We start from the raw sequence: 18,627 nt of genomic DNA, 5'->3' as shown, positions 1-18,627 counted from the left end.
TATATATAAATATATCTATTCATACATATACTTATATATGAATATTTGTTTAAATATATAACTTTAAACACACACACATATATAAAGTTAGCTCTGGTTAAAAAGATGAGACTCAAAAATACTTATATACGTGTATATGTGTATATATGTACATGTGTGTATAGAGAGAGAATATCAGAAACTACTATGGAACCCTAATAGGAGACCTTCATATGAATCAACTAGAAAAACAGTCACCCTACTAAACTTCCTATATAACTGGGATTATAAGTCTGTGCCACTGTGCTCAGCCTTTTCTATGTTAACTGTCAAAAGTTGCATTTAGGACTGGGATGCAGCTCAGAGGCAAAGCACTTGCCTAGCTGATACGAAGTCCTGGGTTTGATCCACAGTACCAAAAAAGAAAAGACAAGAAAAAAGTTGTGTTTATATTCTAGGGAGAAAAATACAAGAGTCTAAAGATAAAATAAATGTTTATTTTGTTAGGATGATAAATGAAGAATTTCAGCTCACCAAATAATTTTTTTTTGTATGAATTACTCTGTAATTATTTATTAGGTCAAGTTGTTTGACCATGCTGTTCATGTCTTCTTTTTAATATATATTTTTATTGTAAAGATACTGTACAAAGGTGTTAAAGCTACATGAGCAAAGTACAGTCCTTTCCCTCCCCACTTCCCCAACTCCTGCCTCTCCCCAAGTTGTAAAGTTTGCTTTCAACATAGTGTCTTGTACGTCTCATTATTACAATGGGTCAACCTGTATCCTTGTTTCAGCATTTTGTTATTTCCCTTCCCCTCCCCAAATTATAAAAATGTATATACAAGATGCAGGGCAATGGAATCACATATAGTGAAAACAGGGATTATACCATGGAGAAGAACATACAAAAGAAACAAAAAAATCACACAGAACATTATAAGTACATTAAAAACAACAGCAACAAAGATAAAACTACTTATGTCGCTATCTTAGGGTTCATTTCCTTTAGCATCATCTTATATGGTCATATGTATTTAGTTTTTGACCTTTTCTGCTTGTCCTAGACATATTCTAGTTATTGCAAATAAGGGAAACCATGGGACTTATGTTTCTTTGGGCCTGGCTTACTTCACTTAATATAATTTTTTCCAAGTCTTTCCATTTCCTAACAATTGGGATGATGTCATTCTTTCTGATGGAGCCATAGAATTCATATATATATATACACATACACACATATACATATATGTATGCATATGTGTATATATGTATATATACATGTATATATGTATATATATCATATATATGATATATATATCAATTAATCTCCTGAACCAACTGTGTTGGTTCCATATCTTAGCTATGGTGAATAATGCTACCATAAACATAGTTGTACTGGTAGCTTTAGTATGGCCTTGTTTGTGATTGGGTAAATGCCCAAAAGTGGGATTGCTGGGTCGTAGAGTCTTTTGAGGAACCTCCATACTGCTTTCCAAAGTGGTTGAACAAGTTTACACTCACACCAACAATGCAGTAGGGTTCTATTTGGGCCACATCCCCTCCAGCATCTGTTGTTATTAGATTTCTTGATTATAACCATTCTAACTGGGGTGAGGTGGAATCTCAGTGTTGTTTTGATTTGCATTTCTTTTATGGCCAGAGTAGTTGAGCATTTCTTCATGTATCTATTGGATATTCCTATTTCCTCTTCAGAGAAGTTTCTCTTTAAGTCTTTAGCCCACTTATTAATTGGACAGTTGTTTCTTTAAGGATTTGTTGTTGGAGGATTTATTTTTTTGAGTTCTAAGTATATTTTAGATATGAGGCTCTTGTCCATTGTATGGCTAGTAAAGATCTTCTCCCAAACTGTGGATTTTCTGTTGATCTTGCTAGCTATGTCCTTTGCCATGCAGAAGCTCTGCAGTTTCATGCAATCCAATTTGTCCAAACTTTCTTTGATTTGTTGTTTCTGGGTCTGTATTAAGAAAATTTCAGCCTGTGCCAAGGAGACCTAAGGTTTATCCTATTCCTTCCTGTAATATTTTCAGAGTGTCTGCTTTGACTTTAAGGTCTTTGATCTATTTGGAGTTGATTCTGGTGCAGGGTGATATACAAGGATCTAGCTTTAGTTTTCTACAGGTGATTAACCAATTTTCCCAGAACCATTTACTGAAGAGGCTGTCTTTCTTCCATTCTATTTTTTAGCTCCCTTATCAAAAATTAGGTGGTTATAGGTCTGTAGCTTCATTTCTGGGTTTTCAATTCTATTCCATTGATCTTCAGGTTGGTTCTTATGCTAGTACCAAGCTGTTTTGATTACTACTGCTTTGTAGTAGAGTTTGAAATTTGGTATTGATCTTCCTCCAGCACTGTTCTTTCTGCTAACGATTGTTTTTTGCTATTTGGGGTCTTATTGTTCCATATGTATTTTTGGATTGCTTCTTCTATTTCATTGAAGAATGAGGTTGGGATATTGATGGGTTAGATAGCCTTTGGCAGTATTACCATTTTCACTATGTTAATCCTCCCAATCCAGGAGCATAGGAGGTTTTTCCACTTCCTTAGTTCTGCTTTAATTTTCTTTTTCAAGTTTTAAAAGTTTTCATCATAGAGGTCCTTCACTTCTTTAGTTAACTCCTAGGTATTTTATTTTTTGTGGGGCTATTACAAAAGGAGTTGCTTTCCTGATTTCAGCTGTGCTCTTCTTGTTATTGGCATACAGAAGAGTGCTGCTGCTTTGTCAAAGTTTCAGATCAGCTCCAGGAACTTGGGAGTGGAATCCATGCGGTTCTTTACATACATAATCATGTCATCTGCAAAGAGGGAGGTTTTACTTCATGTTTCCCTATTTGGATCCCCTTTATATTTGCTTCTTGTCTTATTGCTCTAGCTAGACATTCTAATACTAAATTGAAGAGAAGTGGAGAGAGTGGACATCCTTGTCTTGTTCCTGAATTTAGAGGAAATGGATTTTGTTTTTTGCACTAAGTATAATGGTGGCTGTAAGTTTGTCATATACAGCCTTTATTATATTGAGGAATGTTCCGTGGATTCCTACTTTTACCAGAGCTTTCATCACAAAGGGGTGTTGGATCTTGTCAAATGCTTTTTCTGTATCTATTGAGATACTCATGTGGTTCTTATCCGTGCTCTTGTGATGTGGTGTATTATATTAATTGATTTGTGTATATTGAACCATCTTTACATCCTTGAAATGAATCCTGTTTGATCATGGTGTATGATTGTTTTTATGAGTTGTTGAAGTTGATTGGACAAAATTTTGTTGAGAAGTTTTGCATTGATGTTCATCAAAGAAATGGGCTTATAGTTCTCTTTCTTTGATGAGTCCCTGCCTGGTTTTGGGATGAGGGTTATGATGGCTTTATAGAAAGAGTTTGGTAGTGAACTTTCACTTTCAATTTCATTGAAGAGTTGGAGAAGTATTGGTGTGAGTTCTGCTCTGAAGGTCTTATAGAATTCAGCTGTAACCCATCCTGGGCTTTTCTTGAGTGAGAGGTCTCTTATTGCTGTTACTATTTCAATGTTTGATATGGGTCTCTTAAGTTGGTTTAAATCATCTTGGTTTAGTTTGAGCATGTCAGAATTTGCTAGAAATTCATCCATTTCTTCCAGATTCTCAAACTTATTAGCATAAAGGTTTGAGAAGTATTCTGAATCTTGGTTGTTTCTGTGGTGATGTTTCCATTCTCATCGCTGAGTTTATTTATTTGGGTGTGTTCTCTTCTTTTTCTAATAAGATTTGCTAAGGGTCTGTCAATTTTGTTAATTTTTTCAAAGACCCAACTCTTTGTTTTGTTGATTCTTCCTATTTTTTTTGGATTCTAGTTCATTTAATTATGATTCAATTTTAATTATTTGTTTCTGTCTACTGGATTGTGGTTTAGCTTTTTGCTCTTTTTCAGGTGCCTTGTGAAATTGTTTGTTTCAGATTTCTCCAATTTGTTGATGTATGAACTCAGAGCTATAAACTTGCTTCTGAGTACTACTTTTGCTGTGTTCCAGAGGAGCTGGTAATTTGTGTGTTCATTTTTGTTAAAAAGCATGAACACTTGAATTTCCTTTCTAATCTCTTCCATGACCCAGTGTGTTGTTCAGCCTCCATGTGTTACAGGATTTTCTTTGGTGTCATTCCTTTGTGGTCTGAGAGAATGCAGGGCATAATTTCAATGTTTCTGAATTTGGACAAATTTGCTTTGTGACCTACAATGTGGTCTATGTTGGAGAATGTTCCATTGCTGAGAAGAATGTATATTCTGATGCTGCTGGGTGAAATATTCAGTCTTTTACGTCTAGTTGATCTATGCAGTTGTTTAGGCTCTAGGTTTCTCTGGGTTGATCTATCCAGCAGGGATAGTAGTATGTAAAGTTCCCAACAATTAATGTCTTGGGATTTGTGTGAGATTTAAGGGAAAGTAGTGTTTTCTGGATAAATTTGAGTTCTCCATTACTCGATGAATAAATATTTAGAATTGTAATATCCTCCTGAAGAAAAGATCTCTTAATTAGTATGTAATGACCTTCTTTTTCTCTTCTCCGTAATTTTAATTTGAAATCTATTTTATCTGGTGTTAGGATTGCAACTCCTGCCTGTTTCTGGGGGCTGTTTGCTTGGAGATTTTATTTCAGCCTTTCACTTTCAGAATATGTTTCTGGTTTTTTTTGTTTTCGTTTTTTTGTGGGCAAGGTGTGTCTCTTGAAGGCAGCATATAGAAGGATCTAGCTTTTTGATCAAACTAGACAATCTGTGTCATTTAATTGGAGAATTAAGTCCATTAATGTTGCAAGTTAGGACTGAGAAGTGTTTCATAATTCCTGCCATATTATTTACCTTCTTGGGGACTATGCCAGCGGCTTCTTCCTATGATTCTTGGATGTTCTATTTGGGGGCTGTTTCATGGCCTTTATCATGCTCTTGTTGATTTTCTATGTGTAGGACATCTTTAAGTATCTTTTGTAGTGCTGGTTTGGTGGAGATACATTGTTTCAATACATGGAAGGTTTTTAATTGTCCTTCTGTTATGAAGGAGAGTTTAGCTGGATATAGTATTCTTGGTTGATAGTTGTTTGTCTTTAGGGTGTGTCATACATCCTTCCAGGTGCTTCTTGCTTTCATCGTCTCTGCTGAGTAATCTGAAGTTATTCTGATTAGTTTCCCTTCACAGGTGAAGGGATCTTTTCTCCCTGGCAGCTTTAAAGATCCTTTCTTTGATCTTTATTGATCCTATGTGGATTACAGTGTGGTGGTGGGATGTCCTGTTCTACTCTGGTCTATTTGGGGTTCTAAAGGTTTCTTGTATTTGAATTGGCCTATCTTTTTGCATGTTTGGGAAGTTCTCTGCTAGGATCTTGTTAAATAAATTCCCTAGACCTTTAACTTCTGTCTCGAGGCCCTCCTCTACACCCATTAGCCTTAAATTAGACCTACTGATGGTGTCTTCTATATGTTGAGTAGATCTATCATATTTCTTGGATTTGTCTTGAATACTTGTCTGTTCTTTCTCTATAATGTCTAGGTGGTCTTCAATCCCAGAGATTCAGTCTTCAGTCCCAGAGATTTGATCTTCTGCATGGTCTAACCCACTGTCAAGACTTTCTACTTTGTTTTTTATTTCCTTTCCTTCTAATTGGTCAGATTTGATGGCTTCAAATTCTTTCTTGGAGCTTTGTTTGAGATCTTGTATAGAATTCTTTGCTTCTTTAATTTGGTTTTCAGTGTTCATTCTCAAATCCCTTAGTTGATTGGTTATAGTTTCATTGGACTCCCTTTCTGTCAGTTAGGCTTCATTCAGCATTCCCTTTGTGGCCTCCATGGATTCCTTCAGCTTTAATCTTTGTTTATTCTCATCCCGCTCACGCAATTCCTCTATTAATTTTTGAATAGCCTCCTCATGCTTGCAAAAGTCCTGTATTCATCTTTGGTTAGCCTCGTTATGCTCACACATTTCCCTATCATGCTCATACAGAATCCTTTGCAGGCTTTCAATCCGTTCATTCAGCATGTTTGCCAGTAGTGGTTTTACAGTGTTTTGGGAACTCTCATCTGGATTATTCATTAACTGCTGTTGCCTGATGAGCAGGACTTGAGATACCTAGACTTGTCATTTTTCTTGTGCTTCTCTGGTTTGTTCTGCCCATTTGAGTATGAAAGCAAAAGTAATTCAGTGCTAGAACACTTTTATGGCAAGCATCAACCAGAGCCTTGTAGTTGCACAGATTGTTAGACGCAGTCAAAATGAGTACAGATACAATCTAGTTCAACAGATACAATCTAGTTCAACAACAAACAACTAGGGATCATTGGACTAAGAAAATGAAAGAAGGAGTCAGCAGACCAGGAATTAATAGGTTTAGGGAGAATTGTGAGGAGAAAATAAGGTTAGAGGAATGTGGGGAGGGTAAGGGAGAGAGGGTAGATAACTAAGACCTAAATTCAGAGAGAGGAAAAGGAGAGAAGGAAAGGAGAAGAGAGACAAAGAAAAAGGAAAAAGGAAAAATAAAAAATTTAAAAATGAAACACTTAAAAATTATATAAGTATAAAGAAATAATACAATTGAAAGAGTTTAAGGCTGAGAGTTTGTGAATTGAGTATTTGATATCTGAATTAAGTAGGCACACAATGAAGGATGAGATCTAATAATCAAAGACAGGTATATATTTGTTGATGAACAGAATAGCAATTAAGTAAAGTACACGAAGGGAAAAGAATAAAAACAGAATTAAAAAAAAACAAAACCAAAATAAAAAAGATGAAAAAATAGAAAAGAATTTTTAATATGTTTTTTATTGTGGAAATACTGTACAGAGGGCTTACAGTTACATGAGTAAGGTAATGAGTACATTTCGTATAGAGCATTGTTACCTCCTCCTTTGTTTTTCCCCTACCATCCCTTCCCTCCCCACCTCTACAACTCCTCCCTCCCCTTCCCCCTATCCCCCAAAAAAGTTGTAAAGTTTGTTTTCAACATAGTGTCCTGTACATCTCATTGTTACTGTGGATCCACCTGTATCCTTATTTTAGCATTTTGTTATTTCCCTTCCTCTCCCCAAATTAGAAAAATGTATATTCAAGATGCAGGAAATAGTAAAGAATTTAAAAAAAATTTTAATTATGTAGAAAAAAGTTCTTCAATTTTTTGGGGGGGTGAGGGAGAGGTAGAGGGATCTTGTGTCTCCCTTGTGTCTGTAACCAGTCTCTTAGTGGAGTCTCTGGTTTGCTTGTGGTGTTTGGTTTTCCTGTGGCTTGATTGGTTGCTTAAATCAGTTTGTTTGAGCAGGCTGAAGGAAGCTCTGCATTACCAGAGACTTTATGACCCTCCTCCTAGACTACTTCAGTGGGAGGGTGATCTGCTTTGAGTATCACAAAAGAGCGAGATGGCTGTTTCCTCTAGCTTGGAGTTGCTGTGATAGGGCTAGGTTGTGTGTGGGGTTGAGGCCTGTCATCAGTCAGTAGCTTATCCCTGAGAGGCTAGCTCCTGAGGCACTCACACAGCCTAGCCTGAAGCCATTCTCAGGATTTTTGTGTACTGAGTTTCCAGTTGTTTTTCTTTTAACCTCCTGCAGCTGGGGCTACTGCTTTTGCTCCAGAGGGGTTGGGCAGCCTCTGGCTCTGTTTTCCCAGTGGAGCTGCCCTGGGTAGAACTAGATGTGCCTGGGAAGGGTAACTTTCCCCAGCGGTGGAGCTGACTCCTCAGGTCAGGTTCCTTTGACCTGTTGAATGGCTCCTATTGTCTTCTTCCAAGGCCTGAGTTACATGCTTGCTGCTCTGGCCCAGTCTTTGTCAGTATCAAAGATGAAGTTCTCCGGTCATGAGGGAGGGCTACCTTTCCACCACTGCTCTTAGAAGAAGGTGAGGATGTCTTGTATGTACTCACACCTTACCCTTGGTTTCTGGGCCATCCATGGTCTGCGACTATCTGTGGTCAGCAGGATGAAGATTTCTGCTCTTTGTCAGTTCTTGCTGGTGGTCAGTAGAATCTGCTCACACACCATTGCTGGTGCCTTTGTCCCAAGCTCTTTCTGTTGATATGATGGCCATGGCATCAGCTGCCACTGTGGACACTGATGAATGCTCAGATCTGTCTCTTTAACCAAGCTGCCTTAATTTTTCCTCTCTGGTCAAACTCTCTGTACTATGATGGCACCCTTGGTATGACTCTCTAGCCTTAAACTTTTCATTAGAACACTATGCAAGAGCTTGTTTAGCCCCCAGCTTCACCATATGATTCTTATTTCTCACAGATCAATGGCCAAATTTTATATGGAAGAAGTCATCAGAATGCTTCATCAATCATCAAATGTGCTCCTTCTAAAGTAAAAATAATTTTTATAAGGTGAGCAGTTTCTTTTAGTGTTTTTTAAATACATTTTTTTATTGTAAAGATACTGTACAGAGAGATTACAGTTACCTGAGCAAGGTAATTTGTCCATTTTCTATTGAGCATTGTTACTCTCTCCTTTGTTTTCCCCTACCATCCCTCCCCCCCCCTCCCAACACTCCGCCCCCACCCCTGGCAAAGTTGTAAAGTTTATTTTGAACATAGTGACATGTACATCTTGTTGTTACAATGGGTCATCCTGTATCCTTATTACAGCATTTTGTTATTTCCCTTTTCCTCCCCAAATTAGAAAAATGTATATACAAGATGCAGGATAGTCTTTTGTTGTTATGCCAAAGAAATCTAAATTCGAGTTCTTCTGAATGAAAACAAAACATATATATGAGTATGGCAACTTCAAGGCTTAGGGGGTTAGAGGATTTTTCAAAATAATCTTTCTGACTTTTGAAGTAATAGAATATAAGTAATACCCTTAGGATATGATAGATTGATTTTTTTTCTTCTAGAAATAAAGATGCTGTGAGTCAGATGGCTGTATGTCCTGGAAGTACAGTAGAAACTCTGTCTTCTGCCTCAGAGAATCTTCAAAGCAAGGAGGCATTTGTAAGTTCTGTTTTATCTTTGGGAAGATTAGATCAATACTTTCTTTTTCTAACTTAGATAACCATTATAGTGTACTTGTAGGGATATCCAAGGTAGATGAGTTATAACTGATGCTCAAAGAGTTGCCATGACCACTCATAGACAAAGCACATGACTATGTGATGATTTCCTGCAAAATGTGCATGGACAACAATGAGAATAGGGAAGGAGTAGCAATTCTGCTTTTAGGGAGAGTGAGAAAACTTCATAGAGAAGCTCCAACTATATGTTGAAGATGTAGAGAGAGGCAGTATGGACAGAGAGGGAGTTTGAATGGCATAGAAACTCTGGCTAATGCAGGAGTTGAAAATTGCAGAGCATTACTGATCAAGGTACAGGGTAAGGTACAGGGAAAAGATGGAAAAGTGTTGCTGAGAAGCAAAAGAATCAAATTATCCAAAACACTATGATAGGCTACCATATGCTGACTTTGAGGCATTCAATGAATTCAATGAATGAGTATTGTATTTTTTAAAATGAAGGCTACCATATGCTGACTTTGAGGCATTCAATGAATGAATGAATGAGAATTGTATTTTTTAAAATGAAGGCTGGGGTCATGGCTATAGGGGTAGAGCACCTGTCTAGCAAGCTCAAGTACCCTGAGTTCAAGTATTAGTACTTCTAAAACCAAAAGACTTCTGGGGCAATAGCATAGAGAAAAATTAGAAATTATAAGGGGGATAAATTAGTGGAAGTTAAAGAGAATGGAGTAATTCAGGAGAAATGCAGTGAGATCTGAAAGGCAGTGAGGGCCTAAATTAAATCATCAAGTGCAGAAATCCTCCCTATTAATAGCATTGCCTTTCCAGGTAAATATTCTTCAGAAAATATATCTGAATAACCTGACTCTTTGGGCTGGCGTATGCTAGTGATTAAAATAGAGAAATAGAAAGCTTCCAGATATTGGACATGATGATGTGATAGATGGCTATCTTCACTATATTGTAAATACAGAAAAGAACAAATATTTACAAAATTATACCACATTCTAGTGGGACAGCTTAAAAATGAAGTGAAGTGTCTGTTGGAGTCTTTAAAAATGTTCATCAGCACATGTAGTCTGGATTTTAGAGACATTTCCATAGATGCAGATTTGTCATTTTTTGGCCATGGGGGCTAGGCTAAAGCATGGGCATATAAAGCTCCTCCTATAGAGGAGAGCCAAGGGAAGATTTTTGTAGTATGAACACAAGCAGGAAGGCTAAAAATAGAGGCCAGAGGTGAGGTAGAAGAAGCAGGAAGGTATGCTGCACAGCCACTGGGGAGAGCACATTTGAGAGATTTCCTGTCTTGAGATGCAGTAGAGAAGTCCAGTGTGAAACTGGTGAAAGAGAGACCCCTGGGACTTGGAAACTGAGAGATTGTTGGGAAATCTCTCAAGAGATTTTCGGGGGAAGCAAATGATGGACAAGAAATTAAAGAGAGCACAGAGAATGTAAAGAGGGTGGTGATAGTGGTTGGTTTTAATTTAGGAAAGTTTTAGGTACTTGAATAAGATGTATAAAAAGAGGCAGTGGATAGTGAAGAGATTACAATTAAGAGGAGCATGATGATTATTATCAAGGAAAGTGTTGACACAAAAGTCCTCTTCCCTGAATTAATACATAAGCAGAGGCTTATTTATACATAAAATAGATACTCAAAGCACTGCCTCATTCTAACTGCCTCTGATGTTGACCGAGTCACATTACTTAAGATGGGTAAAGGAGGAACTTTCATTTTCATATTAGTTTTAGTAGTTACTGTATACATTGAGAAAATGTAATGTTTTAATAATTTTCAGGCAAAGAATTTAATAATTTGTAAATTCCCTTGATAACAAACACAGGAGAAATAATGAGTGGTGCCTTTGCCGGTACCACAAATTTCGGTAAGATTCCTTTTAGGTAGCTATGCTGTTGATCTATTCCATTTGGAGTAAATTCAGATTGACTTCTAAGCCCCTTGGATGCTCCTGGTGATTCTGTGCAATTGCCATCCAGTCATACCTTCACAGTATTTTAAGAGAACATGATGTTCATAAACACCAGGGCTATTAAACTAGCCATACTGACTTATAAATAATATTAAGTAGCTCTTATTTTTAACAAACAAAAGTATCTATAACCTTTTTTGCCATTTCTTTTCTGTCAGGTGGAACCAAATGTTACTACTTCTGATGCAACTGTGGACTTCAGTTTATTCAAAAATGTGCACCATCTAGAGCTTCCCAAGGTAAATCTGCATTGCATGAAGATGAAATTAAGTGAACACCCTCCTACACTGGTCCAGTTATCTGGTTCTCGGAATGTGGTCTGTCTACCAGTAGCAGCATCACCTGGGATCTTGTTAGAAATGCAAATGCCTGGATCCACTCAGGTCTTCCTGCTAAATGAGGAAATCCAGATTTTAATAAACCTACTATGATTCTAGAGCACAGTAAAATTTGAGAAACTTTGTGCTTATTGATACTTGAATAGGGCCCCAGCTTTTCCAACTGTTATTATTATTCCAAACTTTGAAATCCACTGTCTCTTTTAAGTTCATTTACCAAGCCCTTGCTAGGGGGGAAATTAAAAGAAAGATATGATACTTAGTCTTTTTCTCTTATAAAACAAAAAGCTTGTACAGTTATCTAGAAGCTCTGTTGATAGGCATTCTGAGATGTTTGTTTTGGAAAGATCTGCACATTAGGATGACTTGCTGAACAGAAACCTATACATGCTTTTAGCTGCTTCAGGCTTGTGATAGAAAGCAAGTGAACATGGGTGAAGCATATCCATCCACATGCTTTTTTAAACTTTCAAGAGAGAGTTCAGGAGAATGTTTACAACAAATACTGCTAGAAGAACTGGAGTAGTCCATATACCACTTTGTAGCCATGAGGCATGGTAGTGTGATGCTCAGACCCTGGGCTCCAGTACCATCCTGTCTAGCTTGAATGCTTGCTTAATCAGGTATGTTCTTAGGACATTGTGTAAACTTTTTGTGTATGTATAGAGTGTCTGGTAAGAACCAGGCATATGTGTATAAGTATTGCCTTATCATTATAAAAATTAAGAAAGAATAAACTGGCAAAGAGATGTATTATGGCTGCTTCTTTTTAAAAATTATTAACTTTAAGTAGTTGTACAAAGGAGGTACCATTTAATAAAGCAGTTTATGAGTACAATGCATCTTGATTTGTGTCACCCCCTTCAAACATTCTCACTCCCCTTTAACACATCTCTTACTGTTTCAACTTTATAATATATACAATGAATTCTTGACTGTATTCTCCCGATTCCCTGCTTCATTCCTATACTCCTCTCCCCTTGGCCCTACCCACTCCCTTTGCATATACCCCTTTCATGGTGCTGATTTTGTTAGACTTTGACCTGTCTTTCTAAAAAATTATACTATATGAGCTCTGTTCTCCATAGAGTCATTTATATTTCAGTTAATTCATTTGTAACCACTTGCATACCACCCAACATGTGTACTTAGAGATTTACAGGTACATTCTACCTACCACAGATGAGGGAAACCATGCAACCTTTGTTTCTGGTTCTGGCTTACTTCACTTAGTATAATTTTCTCCAAGTGCTTCTATTTCCTTATGAAAGGTACATATCATTCTTTCTAATGATGAGTAAGATTCCATTTGTGTGTGTGTGTATATGTGTGTGTGTGTGCGCACATATATCATATTTTTATGATCCGTTCATCCATTGAGAGCCATCTGGGTTGATTCCATATCTTGGCTATGGTGAATAGTACTGCATTGAAAATAGTTTCGTTGGTGTGTTTACTGTAACCTTGTTTATGTTCTATTGGATAAATGCCCAGGATTATTGCTGCTTCTTGACAATGGTTATATCCGGTATTTTCTCTTTTGATAATAGGTCACCTGACTGAAGTGTTGCATACATGTTCCTATTAAACGTTTCTTAGAATTTATCACTGCGATAGACCCAAGATCATCCAGAATCCCTTCTGAATCTTGAGTGATCTCAGATAAATCACTTAGTCTCTGTCGTTAGCATTTTTCTGGTTTGTTCATGGATGTCTAATATGTAAGCTTCTCTTTCTAAGTTAGTTGTCTATTCAAAATCCAGGTCTTGGGGCTGGGAAGGTGGCTCAGTGGTAGAGCACTTGTCTTGCATGCATGAGGCCCTGGGTTCGATTCCTCAGCAAAATAAGCAAAATCCAAGACTTTGGAGACCCTTAATGTATTACCCACAACAGTCTTTAAAGGTAGTTTATTCCTGGGCACAATAGTGTCTTCAAGAACTAGTTCTTTCTTTCTACACAGCCATGCATAGTGTCAGCTTGATGCCAATACGGTTCTTCCACATGGTTTTAGAAGGGCTGCTAATTATAGTTTGGGCCATGTGCTACTCTTTTGCATATGATTGGGAGAGGGGGGAATGAAAACGGCTGTCGCAGTGTTCTGAGCAAAAGTCTGAAGATTTGTCCTAATTGAACCAGTCCAACTCATATGCCTGCTCCTTAACCAGAGACTATGGCTATGGGAATAAAATTTATAGACTTAAGTTATTTAAACCCCATCCTTGGAGATCCTTATCCTTTGCTATGTAACACATTACCACACATTTAACAAACTTAAAATAACAGGCATTTATTGTGTTACAGTTTCTGTGAGGCAGGAATTTAGGATACCTCAGCCAAGTGGTCTAGCTCAGAATATTCTATGTGATTGCTGACAGATTGCCAGTGTGGGCTGCAAATGACTGAAGGTTGAGTAGAGCTGACCAATGATCCAAAAGGTGACTTACTAGAATGCTGTTGACAAGAGGCCTTATTGCTTCTTTTATGGGGCTGCCTGAAAATCTTCAGGACATGGCATCTGACTTCCCCCTGAACGAGTGATTGCAGCAAAGCAGCAAGGCCTGATATCTTTTGGGATCTAGCTATAAAATTTCACATCATCACTTCTTCTTTATTGTGTTTACTAGAAGAAGTCAACAAGTCCAGCCCATATGCTTAGTCTCAGGATCTTACGGCAAAGAACATCAAAGAATATCTACTCAAATTTTAAAGTCACCACCAAAAAATGTTGGGAGGGGAGAGGGAGAGAATAAAGACTGGAGATGAAGAGAAAGGACAGAAGGATGGTTAGGAAACAGTTATAAGAGTGGCCGGACAGTTTTTTGAAATTCTTCTAGATTATAGAAAAAGATAAGGTCAGCATGGGTATCGTATAAACAGAAAGTACTGTTTTAATGAAATATTTTTCTGGCTAAGTGGCAAATATTAGTATTATAATTGCTTTTTGTTTTAATTTTTGTTTCTTTTTCAGAGCTAGGGACCAAAGTCTGAGCCTTGCACTTACCAGACAAGTTCTCCTCCAGTGAGCTAAATCCCCATCCTCCACTTTTTAAATTTTATATATAAAAAATTTGTTTAAGTGACATATCCAAATTTAAGCAGCTAGATTAAAGGTAGACTAAAGGCTACTGATCATCTGAAGCAAAGTGGTAGAGGTAGATCACAGTGACAGTCTGAAACTTATTGGACATCAGTAATCTGTCTCAAAAGCTATAGGGTCAACCCTCTTCAAAATGATGGTGAAATCTTGTATCAGTGTCAGTCATGGCCATTAATGTCTCTAATGGAAGGTTGGCTCTTCAGTCTGTATTTCTGAAAAACCATGGCAAGTTTCCCTTTTCTCTGTCTCACTTTTCCTAAATTTTCCATGGATGAAAGCTATAATGCAAAAATGTTCTGGCTAGAATGAAAATTCCAAACTCTATCATAATTTTATTAAAGTAAACATTAAAGAAAGGTACAAGGCAGTATTATTGAACATTTGGTTTTGATTTTTTTAATGTGGAAAATATAGACTAAGTAGGTACAGCTCTCCAGCCTTGGCAGATGTTCAGGGCTTGTCTTTGGCTCAGATGCATTTTCATTCTACAGCAAGGCAAGACTATGTTCTCTGGAGAATCACTCCGTGCTCTGCTCCAGTAAAGGTAGAACATGCAGCCACCACTGCATCTGCCTTCCAGAAAGAAGGGTGGCAGATAAGAATGAAGGAGCTAGATAAGGTTGTTATTTGTAAGTTTTAGGCCAGAGAAAGGAGTGTGGAACCCTTTGCTTGGTTTTGAGTGACTTATTCAGTAAGCCAGTTACACAAGAATAGACTTGTAAGTGTTGAATGTTTTGGTTGAATTATTAAATGCATTTAAGCTCTCTGCTTATTTTGCTGAAGTTACTAAAGATATAAGATAGATGTAAGAAGTAAATTCACTTGACTTTTTGTGGGAGGAAAATTTTTCTTATTAGAAATTTTGAGAATTTGCTAAAGAAAAGGAAAAGGATAAATGTATAATAATAGGCTTCAAAGTTTTGCATTTTCTTTTTGTTTTTTAATAAGTTTTTATTGTGAAAATATTGTACAGGGGGTTGCAGTTATATGAGCAAGGTAATAAGTACATTTCCTATGGAGCATTGTTGCCTCCTCCTTTGTTTTTTCCCTACCATCCCTTCTCTCCCACCTCCTCAACTACATTCCCCACTCCCACCCCTCCCGCCTAAATTGTAAAGTTCATTTTTCAACATAGTGTCTTCTACATCTCATTGTTGCAATGGGTCAGCCTGTATCCCTACTTAAACATTTTGTTTTTTCCCTTCCCCTCCCCAAATTATGCCATCAAATACAGTAGAAACAGGGTTTATACCTGTTATACCATGGGGGAGGGGCATACAAAGCAACAAAAAATCACATGTTACCTTATAAATACATTAGAAACAATAGCAAGGAAGAAAAAACCACTTGGGGTTCATTTCACTTCCTTCATCTTATCTGGTCGTATGTATATGGCTTTTGACCTTTTCTACTTGTCCCAGACATATACTAGTTATTGCAAATAAAGGAAACCATGGGACCTATGTTTCTTTGGGCCTAGCTTACTTCACTTAGTATAATTTTTTCCAAGTCTTTTTTTTTTCTTTTTATGCTGGAACTCAGGCCTGTGCACTATGCACATTGAGCTCATTTGCTTAAGGGTAGGACTCCAACACTTAAACCACAGCTCTGCTTTCAACTTTTTTGTCTGTAGGTAAAGGTAAGTGTCTTGAAGACTTTCCTTCCCAAGCTAGCTTTTAATAGAACTTTGATCCTCAGATCTCAGCCTTCTGAGTAACTAAGATTACAGGCATGAGCCACCATCACCTGCCTTTCATTGCTTTTATAGCCCTTCTGTAAGGATACTATAGCTATATACCATTGGATAAAATCCATCTATTTCAAACTTTCTGATCTTATTTTTACCTCTCTAGGATCAAGGGGGTTTGGGCATTGCTATCAGTGAAGAAGATACCTGCAGTGGAGTCATCATAAAGAGTTTAACGGAGCATGGGGTAGCAGCCAAGGTAAGGCTTTACCTTCTTTGCTGTCCTAAGAAATAAAAGTGAGAATTACTCCTGGAAAACCACTCACATTCTTCTACATTTCTATTTAGGATGGACGACTCAAAATTGGAGATCAGATCTTGGCTGTGGATGATGAAATTGTTGTTGGCTATCCTGTTGAAAAGGTACTTTTTCACAATAAAGAAAATATCTTGGTGCAAGTCTGTGTGGGGGGAGAGCAGCAGAAAATTAGGGCTGGGTAGCTGTACTAGATTTATTCTTCAGAAAAAGAAGAGATTATTCGTATGGTCTCCAATTTTTGTTTTCTATGTTCCAATCAAGGTGATGTTAATATATAGCTATTGCCTGGTAAGTTATTTAGAATTCCCTGGGTGCTTTGATAAATGTTGATTTCATTTTCTTTAGGAAATCTTGAAACTCCTAAACAATGGCTCATTTCATGTTAGGACCAAAAGAATATTGTTTCCTTACAAATGTTTACTCCCATAAATATCTACTATACATATTACTTTGTATGCAGGTTCTAAGATTTAGCCTATAAATGTCTAGAATTTATTGGTGACAGTCTTCTCTTTGTACTTATGTTTTCAAAATTGACCCTAACAACTTATTTGGAGTGTAACTTGGCACAATTCATATATAATTGTCAAGGGTAAAAAAAGGGTTTCTTTTCCTTTAGGGGCTAGGCTAGTAAGTAACTGTATTTCAGTTTCTACATAGGCCAGTAAGAAACCTAACAGTGATTTTAAAAATAAATCCGTTTTGGTTACTGTATTAGTGGGATTCTGAGACCCATAAATCTGTTTTTTGTTTTCCATTTGCCTTGATTTCTCTGTTAGTTTTCCTACCTTGCTTTTAATATATGCATTTCTGTGTTTCTATTTTATTAAAAATGTGTAAGCTGCTTCAAATGCTCTGTAGATTCAGAAGTGGGGAAAATTTCCTCATGTATCTAAGGTCATAGGGAATCCAGATAAATGGACAACAGTGCTTAAGAAATAAAAAAGGTTGAAAATGCTATAGTTATATAAAGAAAAACTCTGGACAGAACTCAACTTAGAGTAGAAATTACACATTGCCTTAATCTAGGCATTTGGAGATACTAGAGAAAAACTACTTTCTTGGTCTCTTGCATTCAGAAAAGGAAATCATTGTATCTTCCCTCAGTGATTAATGGGATAGATTCTAGCAATACTGATGACATAAATTTGTGTGAGTCCACTGATGTGCCCTTGATTTTGTTTCTCCTTCACACCACTACTCTGCCAGTTTATTAGCCTTCTGAAGATAGCAAAGACAACAGTAAAACTGACAGTTTGTGCTGAGAATCCAGATTCCCAAGCAGCTGGTGCAGCCAATGGAGAAAAAAAGATCAGCTCCAAGCCTCCTGCAGTCCCACAGTCTGGTGCCTCTGAACTGGAACAGGAGCCCATGCGAAGTAAGGGCCAGAGTCTTGAGAGTCCTGTACATATACATATGGCACACTCAGCAGAAGGTCCTTTCTTGCAAATCAACTGCCTGCCTGTGGCTCAATGTGTCTAAAAAGGTCTTAGGGAGCCCTTTGGTGAGATGGTTCAAAGAAATGGGTTCCTGAAGTGTACATTCTGGATGGATATCTGTGTGGTATGAGTTAACTAACCATGGCACCTTAGGAAATCCATCTTCCCACTGTAGTCTTAGCTTCTTTCTTGCTTATCTCTTTGCTCTCCAGAAATCTCTTGCTGATGAATTTAAAATACCATTTTGTAGCTTTTCCTTTTATAACAGGAAAGTAACTTCTTTAAACCTCAGTTTTCTTATTTGTATAATGGACATACAGTAACCTTGTGTCACAGATAGACCCAACCAGGCCTGTGACACAAGAAACTTAAAAAAAAAAAAAAAAGAGCGTTAATCATTGCCACATGTATGCTAGATATATGTGGCTGGGGTGTTCTACAATATCATTTCAAATTAGGTGAAATAAATATATGTAGTCTGACTTCATTTTATTATTAACCTCACAGATTATGAGGAAATGGTTCAATTTAGTTATTTTTGTTAAAGAAGTTGTATTAGTGAGTAATAAAATAAATTTCAAGGTCTATAGCATTAGGGTGTGTGTGTGTGTGTGTGTGTGTGTGTGTGTGTGTGTGTGTGTGTGTGTCCTGGGGCTTCAGCTCAAGGATTGGGTGCTGTCCCCGAGATTTTTTGTTGCTTAAAGTTGGTGCTCTACCACTTGAGCCACAACTCTACTTCCAGCTCTTTGGTTATTAATTGGAGATAAGGGTCCATGGACTTTGCTGC

At 37.3% G+C, this 18,627-nt stretch overlaps 1 protein-coding gene across 4 annotated transcripts in view; it reads left to right on the top strand.

Annotated features, from left to right (window-relative positions):
* Mpdz (multiple PDZ domain crumbs cell polarity complex component) overlaps positions 1 to 18,627 on the top strand; it is a 161,504-nt gene that overhangs the window by 122,957 nt on the left and 19,920 nt on the right. For all 4 annotated transcript variants that reach the window (XM_042686636.1, XM_042686637.1, XM_042686635.1 and 1 more), the window contains 6 exons: positions 8,243 to 8,334; positions 8,847 to 8,943; positions 11,119 to 11,199; positions 16,249 to 16,341; positions 16,431 to 16,505; positions 17,611 to 17,779. In XM_042686636.1, the coding sequence (XP_042542570.1) occupies positions 8,243 to 8,334; positions 8,847 to 8,943; positions 11,119 to 11,199; positions 16,249 to 16,341; positions 16,431 to 16,505; positions 17,611 to 17,779 (607 nt within the window). The remainder of the gene's footprint in view (positions 1 to 8,242; positions 8,335 to 8,846; positions 8,944 to 11,118; positions 11,200 to 16,248; positions 16,342 to 16,430; positions 16,506 to 17,610; positions 17,780 to 18,627) is intronic.

The sequence above is a fragment of the Dipodomys spectabilis genome, unplaced genomic scaffold, assembly GCF_019054845.1.
Source record: "Dipodomys spectabilis isolate Male_0828 unplaced genomic scaffold, ASM1905484v1 ptg000098l, whole genome shotgun sequence".
NCBI lineage: Eukaryota > Metazoa > Chordata > Mammalia > Rodentia > Heteromyidae > Dipodomys > Dipodomys spectabilis.
Note: the sequence above shows the minus strand (reverse complement) of the source record. Positions and strands in the feature narration are given on the sequence as shown.